Below are 16,324 nucleotides of genomic sequence, written 5' to 3'. Positions count from 1 at the left end.
GGGTGCACGAGGATTTTTATGTGAATCTATTACATCACACTTGGAATACTCTTGTAAGGGGATCCCCTTCATTCACTCTGGAAAAATACCTACAAACCCTCACCAATAAACTACAAAGATGGAACGAAACAACAGGTGAAAAACCAAGACACCAACGAAGAAGATCTCAAAAAAGCGATTGCACTTCATGAGTAAAGGTTGGAGCATTGGTATATGGAAGAAAATGCTCTAGTAGGGAAACTAAAGTTGGTAATGAAACAACAAGTGGACAAATGGTAGCAAAAAGCATGCATCAAATGGAAAGTCTTGGGTGATAGGAACACTCGATTCCTCCACAAATCACAATGGTAAGAAGGGTCAGGAACATGATCCGACTTATAAAGCATAATGGCTTACATTTTATCGAACAACAAGACATAGTGAATGCATTTGTTACACATTTTCAATGCTTGTATACCTCTTCTTCTCCAAGGCCTATGGATGAATATTTCAATTCCATCAAGAACAAAATAATAGAAGCAGATAGGCAATGGATACTGAGTCCTATCAATGATGAGGAGATTAAATCAGCAGTTTTCAGTACCAATGGTCTCAATTTCCCCAAGTCCAAATGGATTTCCTGGAATCTTTTATCAGCAAGGATGGGAGGAGTAAGAACATGATGTTCATGCTATGGTCTATCAGTTCTTCAAAACAAGTACATTCTCCAAATCACATAATCCTACTTTCTTATAATTAATTCCGAAAGTGGATATGCCTGACTTAGTAAGAGACTTCAGACCAATCAGCTTGTATAATATGAGTTACAAGATAATTTCCAAAATCTTGGTGTTTAGATTGAATCATGTCCTTCCAAAGTTGATCTCATTTCAAAAAAAATGGATTTTAAAAAGAAGACATATTCATCGAATAACATCTTGATAACTTATGAACTTATGAACAAAATCCGTCGACACAAGTGAAGGAAAAATGACATTATGGCAATTAAGTTGAATATGAGTAAAGCATATGACCGATTGGAGTGGAGTTTTCTAAAACATGCACTTTAGGCCTATGGATTCCTAGATAGGTGGATTGATTGGAGAATGTTCTGTGTCACCACTATCACTTACATACCGTTGGTCAATGGATCCCCTACATCTACTATATAGCCCTCAAGGGGGTTAAGGCAAGGTGACTCATTGTCATCCTATCTAGTTGTGTTATGTTTGAGCTTATGTCTTTACATTTGGATTTGGAAATTTAGAAAAAGAAATTGAAGGGCATTCAATTAATTAGAGGTAGCAAGAGGCTCTCACATCTTGCTTTTGCAGATGATATCATGTTGTTTGGACATGCCACAAGAAAGGAAGCCAAAAATTTGCAAAAGTAATCCAACAATATTGTGATCTTTCTGGTCAAGAATTGAATGTAATAAAAACAAGAGTTCATCATAGTCCAAGCACTTCTGCTACCATGAAGCAAGATTTGTCTTTGCATTTCCAAATCTCTCCAACGACAATGGAAGACATTTATTTGGGGATTCCGCTCTTTCCAGGTAAAATTGAAATGAAAACTTTGTGCTACTCTCCTTGATTGAGTTAATAGTAGATTGCAAGGTTGGAACTCCAAATACCTAGCATCTCCTGGAAAGGCAGCCTTAATACAATCCCCTCTAGTAGCTTTACCTTCTCACTATATGTCTTGTTTTCACCTGTCATTATCTGTAATAGAGACTTTGGAAAAAATAAGATGAGAAGCTTCTTTTGGTCCAATGGAGACAAGCGACAATTACATACAATTGTTTAGAGTACAATCTATTCTTGAAAATCTGAAGGAGGTTTGAATCTACGCAACCTCTATGCTTTTAACCTAGCTAGCTCTTCTATCTCGGAAGGCATGTGAACTGCTTCAGAATCCACACTTGTTATGGGGGCAATTGATGTTGAATAAGTATTGTCAACACTGCACCTTTCTAGATGTTACCCCTATAGCATCATATTCATGGGGTTGGAGATCAATATTACTAGGTCAGGATATAGTTAAAAAAGGAATTATGTGGCAAATTGGTAATGGTCAATTGCTTAATCCTTGGATAGATAACTGGATACCAAATACAACCATAGACTCAAGATGTTTTCCTTTTGCTTCATATGCCCCAACGAAGGTGGCTCAACTCATTGATGCCCACACTCACTCATGGAACATATATACTTTGCAGCAGTGGTGGCCACCAGATATGGTCAAAAATATACTTGCGATTCCATTACCAGTTTCAACACAAATAGACCAATTGATTTGGCATTGGACAATGGCCAAAACATTCTCAGTAATCAGCATACTGGTTGGCTATAAGTAATTCCAATAGCCCAATCACAACAGCCAACATCTGGAAAAGATTCTAGAAAGTACCCCTGCAGCCAAGAGTCAGTTATTTTCTATGGAAGGTACTCCAACACAAGCTACCTACTGCCTCTTTATTGATCCAAAGAGGGTGCTTGTGTTCCAATAGTTGCCTACACTGTGGAGATGAGCAAACGTCACCGGATCATATCTATGTATAGTGCTCACTTGCAAAGACTGTTTGGGAAGCATTACACTTTCCTATAATGACTACACATGGGACATTGGTGGAGAAAGTCATAAAACTGGTGAATCAATGGCATGACAGGACAACTGCTGAGTTTACGATTGCAAATTTAATGACATTATGGCTACTGTGGAAGGCCTATACATGTCAATTTGATTTGCATGAAAGTGGATCCTTCTCCATCATAGGTAAAATTTCAAATTTGGAGAGGTCTTCAATTCTATAGCCAGAACCCAAAGAAAGTGCAAACAATCAGTACTAATAGGAGTTGAATTAAATGTGTGGCACCAACTCCTTCTCATGTCAAATTGAATGTCGACGGTTCCCTTTTTAAAGAGCGAAGGGTTGCTGGTTATGGAGGAATTGCAAGGGACCAGTGGGGCCGTATGCTCTTCTGTTTTGGTTGGGGAATCGAGGCTCAGGAATATCCTAACTGTAGATTCCTTGGCAATGAGACATGCTTTTTGTGTGGGATATTGATTTTAAATTGCCTAAGATTGAAGTAGAGATCGACAATCAAGCTCTCATTTGCATCCTGAAAAAATCATCAAAATGAAGCACCCTGTAAGGTCTTCCCAATTATAGCAGATATCATACAATTAATGGCTTCATTTGAATCTATCTCCTTCAGACATGTATTTCATGAGGCCAACATGGTGGTGGATGCTCTAGCGAAGGAAGGTGCTCTTACCCAAGATGCCTTCTTAACAATCAACTCCCCCCCCCCCTCTTCTCTATTCTAGTTTTTATTGTTTGATATTTTAGGTCTAGGTTGTACTCAGGGATTCTCCCTATAAATAAATAAATTTCTTTCCTACCAAAAAAACTAAAAGGTCTAATGTTGAAATGTTTTTTTCTTTCTTTCTTGTACGTAATGGATCTTGTTGCTCTATATAGATGGGTAGAATGGATCTTCAACACCAGCTCTCAATCAGGGACTTCAAAGTAGCAGCGTAGCTCTCAATCAGGGACTTCAAACGGTAGCAGCGTTTCATCATATGTATGTGGTTCTAGTTTTGTGTCACTACGAGGGGTGGTAAGGCAGCGACAGCTCCACGTAGGGAATTGAGCTAGATTTGCATTCAAATTCTTCATCTGACAGATCAAATTACTCTAAGATATATAAGGTGTTGATTGCATATCGATTTAGGGTTTTGAGATAAATATATGATTCTCCTCCTTAATTTGTAACTTATTTTTCAAGATCGTTGAAATTAGTGGAATATTGGCTGCAGTAGGTTTTCTTCCCTTGGAGGATTTCCCAATTAAAATTTGAGCAAATTGCCCCCCACAAATGGAGGCCTTAAAGCCCCCCATTTTATGTTTAAAAACACCGACACCCCAATTCAATAAACATCTAGTCCATTCAACGGTTACCCCGGTTATTTTTTAATTCCAAATACCCTTCTCGTGGGAGAAATCCGTCCGCCTTCGTGCTTTTCCGCACGTTTTCTTTAGTGTCGGTGGCGTTTCCTCGCTTGTTCTTTTTCCCTTCCTTCTCTCGGTTTGTCGTGTTTGTTGGGGGCGGGTGCCTGATGCTCTGGGTCGTTCGTTCCTCGGTTCCTTTGTGGTTGCTGCCTGTTTCTCCTCTCTCGTCTGCGTTCCCTTTCCCCGTGGGCTGCCGGTGTTTTCCCCCTTGTGTCCCGTTCGTCCCTTGCCCCCCTCCCCGTGCTCGTCCCGCCCCTCTTTCCCTCTCCGTCCGCCCCCCCCCGCTTCCCCCCCCCCCCGTGCCCCTCTTTCTCCCTTCCCTTTCTTTCTCATTCCTTCTCTCGCTTTCTCTCCCCGTGCCTTTGCATCTCTCCTTCGGTTCGTTTTGTTCCTTTTTCTTTATTCTCTTTGTGCCTCGGGGGCTTTTCTTGGGTCCTTGTCTCGTGTTCGGGGTTTTGGGTGGGCCTGCTCGAATTCTGTTGGGGGGCCTCGGTTTCCGTGGGCTTCGTGTTCGGTTTTTCTGTTTCTCGGTTGGTTTTCTGATTCTCGGTTTCTTTGCTTTGGGTTCTCTTTTTTCGGGTTCCGCGTCTCGTGGTGTTCTGGTCGCGTTGGTGGGGGGTGCCTCGGTTTCCTCGTGTGCGCGTTCCGCCCTGGGTTCCGTCCCCCGCCGGCGGGCTTGGGCTTGCGGTGGTCTTCCTCGTCTGGCGGTGCTCGGGTGCTCCCGGTGCGGGGGTTTCCTCCTCTTCCTTCCTCTTCTCGTCTTTCTTGTTTCTTGGAGATGTGGGTATTGTCTTTGCATTTGCTACCATTCCATTCTACGTGCTTTGTGTTTTTATTTGGGGTGTCAGTGTTTTAAGGCCTCCATTTTGGGGTGCCAGTGCAATTTGCTCTTAAAATTTTATGTATGTTTATGTTCAATTTTTTTTTCTTTTATGTGATTGTTCCTAAGATTCAATGCTAACAGTTCATTTTATTGTTTCAAATTATGTAATCAAGGTTGAGTGTGTAACTTATCTCAAAAGTATCCTATTCTATTGGCACTGTAGTATGGCTTTCTGTCCGATTACTCCAAGAATTTAGAACTGTGACCATTTTGTTTCTATATTACTGTATTTTTTCGTTCTATTTAAAAAAACTAAAAAAAAAAAAAAAAAGAAAAAACCCTTATTTCATGTGTATTTGAAACATCTTATCACATAATTTTATGTTATATGAAGTCACAAATTATTTGGATTACCTTCTTCGACCATGATTAATAGATCCTTTTGACTTAAATAGATTAATAGATCGATGAGTTTCTGCTAATTTATTCTTGGAAAGATGTGGGCTTGCAATGGATTCTTCGTCACAACAGTGAACTCTAGCTCCTCTGTCAAGCTAACATCAACTCATCCACAGCAGTCCATTTGTATTCTATGATCAAATTTGCCACAAAAAAAACCTCCAGATGCAGAGCAGCTAGCCCAAGTCCCGGGCAAATCCTCCTCCTACATCAAATGGCTTCACTTTAATTAATCTTTTAGTTCCTGTTGCATCAAAATTCCCTTCATCACCTAGAAAAACCTCTCTGATTTGAATCCCCCACCAAAAAAAAAAAAAAAAAAAAAAAAACCTTCTTTGGTTTAAATTCCATTGGATCGCTCCAAACCCTTGGATTCCTGCCCATCTGTGCGACTATGAAATTCACTGAGGCATTCTTTGGTGTAACATGGCCATCCAACACAATATCTTCTGTGACAGTATGTGGCAATACGAAATGGCCTGGTGGGTGTTAAGGGTAGTTAAGACACTTTATACTTGCATCTATTGCATATTTGCATTATGCATTGATGGTTTATTCTATAAATAGTGAAATCGGTTCACCAAATTCTCAACCCAAATCAGTTTTGTTTAACAGTGGGTGTCGCCTTAAGCCTTCCAAAACCACAGCCTTCAAGTATGGCATTTTTGCCAAGTCCTCTTCTTTGATCTCTTCTTCACTTGTGTCAACAACTTCTTTGATTTCTGAATATAGGGTTTTCTTGGTTTTGTTGTTTCTTTTCACTGGTTAGCCATTACCCATTGAAGTGCAGTGGAGGTTGTGTCTGTGCAAGCTTTTAAGAACTCTGAGCAAGAGTTACCATTTCGTGTTCTGTAAGCAAAGATTGTTGCTAATTTTCATCTTCTATAGAGACACATTTTGAAGAGCAAGGGAAAATACAACTTCAAACTCCCCAGTTCTCGTGCACCATGAATTATTATTAGGGGGGGTTTGAGCAGGACACAAACCTTGGTTCTAAATTTGTTTTTTTTTTTTTTTTTTTTAATTATTATAAAAAAAAAAAAAAAAAAAAAAGAAAAGAAAGAAGAAAAAAAAAAAAAAAAAAAAACCAAGGGGGGGGGGAAGAGGACAACCCGTAGAAAGAAAAAGAGGGGGGGAAACCCGGGAAAGGGTTGGTTCTAAAATACAAACTATACTTTTTTGTTTTTTTTGGGTAGAAAATACAAACTATACTCATAAACTAGAATATAAGGTCAATCAATTAATGGTTTTATGGAAATCCCTTATTCACCCTTGGAGAGATGTGGGCTTGCAGTGGGTTCTCCATGACAACAGTGAACTCTAGCTTCTCTGTCAAGTCAACATCATCTCCATCCACAGCAGTCCATTTGTATTCTCTGATCAAATTTGCCACAAAAAACTCCAGATGCAGCACAGCTAACCCAAGTCCTGGGCAAATCCTCCTCCCCACACCAAATGGCATCATTTTAATCACTTTAGTCCCTGTTATATCAAAATCTTTCCCTTCATCACCCAGAAACCTCTCTGGTTTGAATTCCATTGGATCTTTCCAAACCTTTGGATCTCTCCCCATCTCTGCAACTGTGAAATTCACTGCAGCATTCTTTGGTATAACATGGCCATTCAACACAATATCTTCAGTGACAGCATGTGGCAATACGAAGTGGCCTGGTGGGTGTCGCCTGAGCCCTTCCAAAACCACAGCCTTCAAGTATGGCATCTTTGCCAAATCCTCTTCTTTGATCTCTTCTTCACCTGTGCCCACAATTCCTTTGATTTCTGAACACAAGTTTTCTTGAATTTCTGGGTTCTTTACCAGGTTAGCCATTATCCATTGAAGTGCAGTAGAAGTTGTGTCTGTACCAGCATTTAAGAACTCTGAGCAAAGAGTCACCATTTCTTGTTCCGTGAGCTTTCTACCCCCTTCAGCATCTGGGATTTGAAGATTGAGCATTGTATCGACGTAGGAGACGAAGAAGTCATCTGGGTTCTCTTGTCTCTTCTCCATGCGGTCTCTTCTGGCTCTTATCAGAGGGATTATAACAGAGTCCTGCTTTTGTCGTATATCAAGCAATTTCTGCCAGCGTTTTCTGAAAAGTATCTTCCCCAAAGTAGGAAAGAAAGTAAATACATTCAATAAACGGATATTGACAAGTAAGGTTCTCTCCGCGTCTTCGATCTCTCTGACGACCTTCTCATCAAGTTTCTCACCGAAGCACATGAAAACTAGTAAACAGAACATGACAAACTGAAAGGTATCGATTACACGTAAAGGCTCACCTGATTCACTATGTAATCTGAGCTTCTCCTTGAGAATTTCCAAGACCCATTTGCGGGCATGAGAAAAGGATCTAATTTTTGAAGGATGGAGGAGCTCAGAGGTGAGATTCCTACGAAGAACTCGCCAAAGTGGACCATAAGAGGCAGAGTTGATGTTGTGTTGGTTAGAAGTAATGATGCGGTTGGAAGGGCTTGATGGTGGACGATCTGCAAAGGCAACCCCATTCACTACAAGAGCTTGATGGGCAAGAGAGTGGTCTGTGATGAAGATGGCTGGGCGAGAGCCAATATGGAGGGTTATGATAGAGCCATACTTGTGGCGAAGGCTTTGAAGGATTGGTTCAAGGTCAGAGAATGATTTGTAAAGCCAGAGTAAGTTACCGATTATAGGTACTTTAGGTGGCCCAGGTGGGAGAGAGGGGTTCTTTTTCTTGGGTTGGCCATGCGAGGATGGAAAGAGTAAGGTTTTGAGTGCTGCACAGAGACACAGAGAGAAGAGGATGGTGAACCAGAAGAGCTCCATTGGAGAATGTTCTTGATAAGTGCATAGGACTAATGGCTTTAAAATCTGTAATGTGCGGTGGAGAAAATTGTAAGGTCCGTGGCGAACTAGGAATCATATCCTACCCAAAAATAAATAAAAATAATTAAAAAATGCAATGATAGACGGGGACACATGAAAAACCGACGCTTTAGACTTTTGAGGAGCAAGGATTTGGATCTCTCCAGTGCAGGGTTGATGGGATTCCTATTATCATTGCTTTTGGGTTGTCCCCAAATTGACACGTCTGCTGGTTATCTGAGATTTTTTTCGCCTTTTGTTGAGCAAATGAGATTATATATATATATATATATATCATTATTTCATGTGTATTTGAAACATCTTATCTCATAATTTTATGTTATATTAAGTCACAAATTATTTGGATTACCTTCTTCGATCATAATCAATAGAACCTTTTGATTTAAATACATTAATAGATTGATGAGTTTCTGCTAATTTACTCTTGGAAAGATGTGGGCTTGCAATGGATTCTTCGTGACAACAGTGAACTCTAGCTTCTCTATCAAGTTAACATCAACCCATCCACAGAAGTCCATTTGTACTCTATGATCAAATTTGCCACAAAAAACCTCCAGACGCAGCGCAATAGCTCCAAGTCCTGGGCAAATCTTCCTCCCTAAACCAAATGATATCAATTTAATTAATCTCTTTAGTTCCTGTTGCATCAAAAATTTTCCTTTCTATCACCTAGAAACTTCTCTGGTTTGACCCCCTAATGCCAAAACGACAAAGAAACAAAATCAATTAGAAGATCGGATAGAAATAGAGAACTCTGTCTCTCAAAAGTTTCTTCAAAAACAACAATAATCAACCCACACAAAACATGGTTGTATAGTGCTAATAAACCCTAAAACGAAAAAAAATATAAAATTACAAAAATGCCACTGAAAATAATAAAATGCCCGAAACTCCCTCAAAACGATCGCGAAACGCAAAAGGACAACGTTCATCACTTAATGATGCCTTCTCATGAGCTTGTTTCGAATCAATGTGATGAATTTTAGGCCGAGTCTGGGACCCCGAAATACCTCATGTGCCACCCCATATGGATAACCCCCCCCGAATCCGGATCATCACCCCGTCAGGGGAGCACTCTGTGCTCCCTCGCGGCTTTGCCACCACAAATCCTGTGGGACCCACAGGTAAAAAATAATAAAATTAAAAAAAAAAAAACAATCACCCAACCCTTGGGTCCCCTTGTATTTATGGTGGTAAAGCCGTTGGGGAGCACAGAGTGCTCCTCCGACGGGTTGGTGATCCGGACTCCCCCACCACCCAAAAAAAAAAAAAAAAAACCCCTTTGGTTTAAATTCCATTGGACCGTTCCAAACCCTGATTCCTGCCCATCTGTGCGACTGAAATTCACTGAGGCTTTCTTTGGTTTAACATGGCCATCCAACACAGTATCTTCTGTGACAGTATGTGGCAATACGAAATGGCCTGGTGGGTGTTAAGGGTAGTTAAGACATTTTATACTTGTATCTATTGCATTATATATTGATGGTTTATTCTATAAATAGTGGAATCCGTTCACCAGATTCTCAATCCAAATCACTTTTGTTTTACAGTGGGTGTTGCCTTAAGCCTTCCAAAACCACAGCCTTCAAGTATGGCATTCTTGCCAAATCCTCTTCTTTGATCTCTTCTTCACTTGTGCCAACAACTTCTTTGATTTCTGAATATAGGGTTTTCTTGGATTTGTTGGTTCTTTACTAGGTTAGCCATTACCCATTGAAGTGCAGCGGAGGTTGTGTCTTTACCAGCTTTTAAGAACTCTGTGCAAAGAGTCACCATTTCGTGTTCTGTGAGCAGATTGTTGCTTATTTTCATCTTCCATGGAGAGACACATTTTGAAGAGCATCAAAGATAATGTCGCTAGCCTTAGGGACAACAGCAGCAGCAGCAGCAGCAAGGTTGAAGGTTACTCATGGGATCATAACTATATCTGCTCTGGAGGGGATTACCTAAGCGGGTTTTCATGGCCACCAAGATCTTATACATGTAGCTTCTGCAAAAGGGAATTTAGGTCTGCTCAAGCTCTTGGAGGCCATATGAACGTCCACAGGAGAGACAGAGCCAGGCTGAGACAGTCACCTCCATGGGATGGTCAAGGTCCTGAACTTAACCTTAACCTTAACCCTAACCCTTATCCTAACCCTAACCCTAACCCTAACCCTAACAGTACATCATCATCTCATGCAAGTAGACTTCCTCCATTCACTTATAGGTTACCTTCATTGCTTTCACCTACTCTTAATTGCTTCTCTTCCATGACACCTACGGCTTCTTGTGTTGAAGTGAAGACGACGATGGAGTCTCTCCATGATACTTCAAGCTCACTAAGGGGAGGTACAAGAAAAGACGCTAAGAAAACTTTTTTTGGGGAAGAGGACTTGAAAGGCTTTATAGAGAACGAAGATGAGTACGAAGTTGTGAATACAGAAGACATAGTGAAATTGGATCTGGAGATTGGTCTCTGTAGAGATTCAAAGGAAGACTTGGATTTGGAGCTTCGACTTGGGTACTCCTAGTCTAATATATCTTCACCACTAGTGTACTCACTAATAATGTTTCAATCCTAGTTTAGGTTATTACTGCACCTATAGCTTGTTTTGTAGAAGCTACATTAAGACTTTCTGTGATAGTTCTCATTGATTTCTGCTTGCATTGAAGATTTGTTGATCTAGAAACTCAATACCTCTTTTTTGTATCAGGAAATTTGTTGTTTTAAACTGGTTTAGAGAAGGAAATGGTTGTTTATGTTTGGAGATGATTCTTTCTTGCTATTATTGTTGATGTTGTGGTAGCAGTCACTGAGTCACAAACATAACAATAGAAGCTGTAAGCTAGCTAATTAATCAGTTGTGAATGTGGAACTAAAATCCCAGCAGGAACACCATCTTATTCAAACACTCAAAAAATATTTTTAATTGCTTGACCAAACTGGGTTGGCGTTGAAACTATTGATTTATTTATGGAAAAAGTGCTTTTTTGCTTTTCATGAGGATCACAGGTTGTCATCTTTGTTTAGGTGTAAGTGACTAGCAAGCAATCTCATCCAATTCGTCCTGGTCTAAGAGTTTAAGTTGTGAAGCAAGCTCTTCCAATTTGTCTACAACGAGGGTTGTGCAGCTAGAGCTTCTGATCTGATACATAAAAGACCAGAGAGATAGTCCTTTACCATGTCAATGATTCGACTGAGGTCATTTTCGATCGGTGTGTGTGTTAATTGCTGTGGTGTTTGGTTTGAAACTCTGATAAGGCGCTTGTTCCCGACAATAGTTTAAGTGTCAGGTGTGTATGATGGCTTTCCTTAAACAGCAACAAATATTCTTCTCAGTGCAAAGCACAACAGAAGGAATTCAGTCTCAGTAAGTGAGAGACCACTTTTCTCTTTCCCGACACACTCACAGAACACAAAACCCATCCTCTCCATATTACAGCAATAAATATACGGGGAGAGAGAGAGAGAGAGAGAGAGAGAGAGAGAGAGAGAGAGAGAGAGGGTGAGTGGATGAATGAAAGCAGGGACGAAAAGCACATATGTTGTACATGTGTGGTTTCTGCTAACTTGTCATCATCACCATCAGCTTGCTTGGATTCGCCCTCCCTTAGATACAGTCCAACAGCATATCTCCAAGAAATATTAAAACAGGTCAGAGTACTGGTGATCCGTAATGAGTAGCAATATTTAGGACACTCACCAGGTATCAGGAGATTGACTCTTTTCTTATCGTCATCTTTTCTTAATCACTCCCTCCATGACTTCACCTTTCTATAGCTCAATTCAAATATTGAGGAAGTAAGAACTTATTGTAGAGAGAGAGAGAGAGAGAGAGAGAGAGAGAGAGAGAGGAATAATCAACAAACATCTGCATCAAGAAGAGACAATGATGTGTCTTTTTCTGTGTGACCTGTGTTTAGAGAGGGACAGAAGTGTGGGATAAAGCAATCCCAACTGGGTGGGATTAGGAGATTTAAATTCATTTTTGTTATGTATGACCTGCTTGTACCTGGTTTTAAAGATTGGCTGAAATGAACTCTCAATATATAATACATGAACCTTATGTCCACTGATTGTGGTTAAGAGTTTTGTTGGTACTTTGTTCAGATGGTTTTTAAGAGATCTTCGTTAGAATCGTTTTCTATGCATGGTGAAAGTTTTTCTTCTACACCATGGACTTATCACATTGCTTTTGGTGTGTGAATCAGATTAAATACATTTATTGCATTACTGTTTCCATATCTTTCCATGATTTCTTAGTTTTGTTTGGGTAATCTTTATCGTAGCAACAGAATAATATAAGCAAGCTGGAGGAGGAATGTAAGAGGTATCTCACAATTCCAATGTATGGATGAATCCTACCAATTGATGGATGACCTATGCTTCCATGGTTAGTTTTTTGCATGAACAATAAAAGATTAGGAACGATTGATTTTAGAATTGAAAGGGATTGGGACAACTAATTCAAATAGAAGTTTACTCATTAATTCTTTAAGGTTGCTAAGCCATTGGCAAATTTCTTACTTCTTAGCAAAATTGCCCTAAAGAGATGGGGTCATCAACTAATAGTTCTTTGCCATAATAGAGAGGAGCTTGTTATCGATGCTTGACAGAGGCTTTATGTATTAACTGCTTTACATATTAACTTTCTTTTGTGTAACCTGTTGGTGCTTGTCGTTGATAGGCATTGCCAGCTGAAGGTGCTAAAGGTTTTCTTTATTAGCTTGTAATGGTTGGTTCCCTTTCCTTTATTTCTTTCTTTCTTCTTTGCATTCCTCCTTTTAGCAAAATCATTATAATGATAATAATAAAGAAAATAAAATAGTCTCACATAATCAAACTTAAAATGAAAAACTATGTCCATTGGTAAGACCCAAACTTCTTAGTGAAGAGGTTGTGGGTTCACACACAAATTAACCATACCTAATCAAAAACCCTACTTGTACCGCATAGATTGCTTGGGATGTGGTGTGTCAACTGAAGAAAGAAGGGGAACTTGGGCTCAAGAAGCTTCGTGAATGGAATCAAGCATATATGATGAAGCACGTATGGAGCTTAGCAACAAACCGGAATAGGTGTTGGCCGATCTTCATTCGTCATGGCTAGCTTAATGAAAAGAATACATACTGATCGTTGAGGCTCTTGGCCATCAGCTTTCAGACAAAGTTTCTTCATTGTGCGACAATCATGGAATCTGAAGAACTGATATACGAGAGACACTGCCATTTTGACGTGGTGGATGGACATCCAATCCACACGCTTTCACCCCAAACTCTCTGCAGATAAAACTATATGGAGCCCAGTTGCAAATGGCAGCTTCTCCCTCAGATCGGCTTGGGACTCCATCAGAAAAGAAGTGAGATAGTTAGGTGGGCATCTATACATTACACTGGAAACTCTCTCCTAAATAGGTTCTGTGTTTCTCTTTCACCATGACTATCAACCGTGCTTTTTTCTCTAGGTGGACTATCCAAGTTCAGTGTCGGCATAAGAGAGGAACCATGCACCACTGGTTTAGACAACCGGATGAATGGACTGTAATCAACTGCGATGGATCCGTCAAGGGTAATCAAGGAGGGTATAGAACCATTGGTAGATCATCCTCTGGTCAAGTCATACTTGCCCTTGCCGGCGGGAGAACTAGCACCAACGTCTTGCACATGGAACTTGCAGCAATTCTTTGTGGCCTGAAACAAGCTGAACAACACGGAATTAACAAGTGCAAATAAGGTCAGACTCTCAGTTAGCCATAAGCATGGTCACTGGCTGCATAAATCCTCCTTGGGAAACTTGAGGCATATTGGAGTGTTAATTAAGAGTACCAGTTGCACAACATTTCTTTGTTTATTCGTTCAGGGGCAACATGAATAATCTATATACTCATTTATGTTGATGATATATATGATTCTAACTGGCAATAATGATTCCATTTTATTGCAATTTTTAGAATAACTTGGAGGAACATTTGTACTCAAGGACATGGGGCAACTGCACTGCTTTTTAGGGATGTGAGTCACTCGATTCTTTGATGGCCTCCATCTATTCTGCGCAATCACCAGCTCCAAGCGTAATTAAATGGACTCTTGATTAATCTCTCGTCTTTTCTCATGGCTAAATCATTTTAGTGAACTCATTTGCAAAAGCCAAACCTATGGGAGATTGAAAATGTAGTCTTCTCCTAGAACTCCAATCTCCACCAGGCAATAAAGTCTCAAGCAAATATGAAGGAAGAAGAAATGACATCCAACCAAATACTGAAGCATTGTTCCTACGAGGAGCCTTTCCCTATGCAACTCTTAACTCTACTCTACTTGAGTCTCAGATTTACAATTAGTAAATGTGGTGGGTTAGGAGAGAATTAATGCAGTGTCGGAAAAAAGATCAGTTTGTTCGGTTCTTGTTAAATCTCCATTAATTGGTTCGGGTGATGTTTCTTCAAGGGGTTCAACCATATCCTAACAAATTATGAGCTTATGTTTTTTTTCTTCTCAAATTTCACAAACCTTATCTATTTTACCAAAAAAAAAAAGGAAAATCAACGCTCCACCTTTCTTGTCTCTATGTCTATTTTCTCGTTGGTTACCGTTTGATAGGGCGTTGGAGTGATGAGCACATTTTGGGAATCTTGGTAACATGCATTTTTAACTTTGTGTGGAGTCCTTGGGTTTTACGTTGTTTTTGCATTATGAATTTTTAGGACTTAAGCGAATATCGTTTTGAGTTTGAAATGCGATTTTACACTCAAGAGGTCTTCAAATTCTCAAGTGGAAAGTGGGCCTGATTGGAGCATGATGGGCTAGAGATGCAATTATGGCCAACTCCAAGAATATCTTGTAAAATTAGTAGGATTTTTATTTTATTTTTCTTTAGTTGTACATTGAGAATTGTATGGGGCCCACAAGTAGTCAAAGACTAGGATTTTCTATTTTTTTAGAATATTTTATTTTGTTAGATTTTATTTATTTCTCTAATTAGTTTTTTCTTTCTTCCCACTTTCTATTTTTTTACTTTCTTATTTCCTTAATAACCAACCCACCTATATTTTTGTTACAAAATATATATATTTCTTGTTTTATTTTATTTTCTTTCTCTTTCCTTCTTCCACTTTTCTTTCTTTCTTCCACCTTGTCTCCACGTGAACTTCAAAAGCAAGTTTTTATTTTATTTTATTTTATTTCTCCCTTATTCTCTCTCTTTCTTTCTTTCTCTCTTTCTTTCTCCGATTTTTTTGCTCCTTCTTTATCTGTTTTTTTCTATTTTACTCTTATTATTATTATTATCATTATTTTTCCTTGTTTGTAAATTATTCTCATTCTTCTATAAATATTACCTCCCTCTTAGGTCTAACACACTTGATTTTCTCTTTAGTTTTACACTTTACTTTCTCTTTGTTTTCTTTGTCTTGCCTTTCTTTCTCTTTAGTTTGCTCTAGTTTTCTCTAGTTCTTTGATTAATTTTTGGGCTCTAGTTCTAGTTTTTAGGTTGAATGTCTAGGACTCTTGGGTTGTGTAATTTTTCTTTTATGAAGGTGTAATTCCTTTAGTTTTATCAATGCAATTTCAAGTTCAAGTTCAAGTTTCAAGAGGATTCGTGGTCTGCACATTGCATCTAGTTTACTCTAGATCTAGTTGTTGGGTTCGTTGAGATTCTTGTTTATTCAAGCTTGTTTAGAAGATGCAAGATTCTTCAACAGTCTTCTCCCCCCTCCATTCCCGCTTCTATCTACCCTCAATATTCTTAATTTAGGATTTACTTCAAAGCATTATTTATTTTCTCCATCCCTGTCCTTGATCGAGATGCCTACTGTGGGGGCCTCTCTTTGGTTAAGGCTTCCTTTTCCATTTATTACTTTGTTATTTACTTTCTGCTATTTACTTTCTCGCCTATTCATTCATTATCTCGGACCACATAACAGGAACAAGCCTACGGTTTCTCTGACGGGTGGTGTTGCATCCGCATTTTTTTTTCCCTGTCTTTTATTTATGCATTAGTTATGTTTGTTTATTTTTTGTTTTTATTGCATTGATGTTGGTTGGTTGTTGGTTTGTTTAGTATTGTTAAAAATTGAATATTCTCTCGCTTACTATTAAGAAGTTATTTTGTTCTCCCGAGATGAAAAATGTATACATGTCTTTGACGTTGAAATATTTCATTTTCAAAGTTTTTACTTGTGTTGCTTTCTGAGTATTTGTTCTT

At 39.2% G+C, this 16,324-nt stretch overlaps 2 protein-coding genes across 2 annotated transcripts; one reads left to right on the top strand and one right to left on the bottom strand.

Annotated features, from left to right (window-relative positions):
• Nucleotides 1–6,424: 6,424 nt before the first annotated feature.
• LOC149001573 (cytochrome P450 89A2-like) lies at nucleotides 6,425–8,119 on the bottom strand. Its single transcript, XM_089138350.1, has one exon. It carries the CDS (start codon nucleotides 8,080–8,082, stop codon nucleotides 6,529–6,531), a length of 1,554 nt encoding a protein of 517 aa, XP_088994476.1. The 5' UTR covers nucleotides 8,083–8,119; the 3' UTR covers nucleotides 6,425–6,528.
• A 1,840-nt stretch (nucleotides 8,120–9,959) lies between these two features.
• Nucleotides 9,960–10,655, top strand: LOC149001572 (transcriptional regulator SUPERMAN-like). The gene has a single exon (XM_089139006.1). The coding sequence runs from the start codon at nucleotides 9,960–9,962 to the stop codon at nucleotides 10,653–10,655; it is 696 nt and encodes a 231-aa protein (XP_088995132.1).
• Nucleotides 10,656–16,324: the final 5,669 nt, after the last annotated feature.

Source organism: Hakea prostrata, chromosome 10 (genome assembly GCF_041222555.1).
Source record: "Hakea prostrata isolate BN-2017 chromosome 10, UWA_Hpros_2, whole genome shotgun sequence".
Lineage (NCBI taxonomy): Eukaryota > Viridiplantae > Streptophyta > Magnoliopsida > Proteales > Proteaceae > Hakea > Hakea prostrata.
This window is presented reverse-complemented; position numbering and strand designations above follow the sequence as displayed.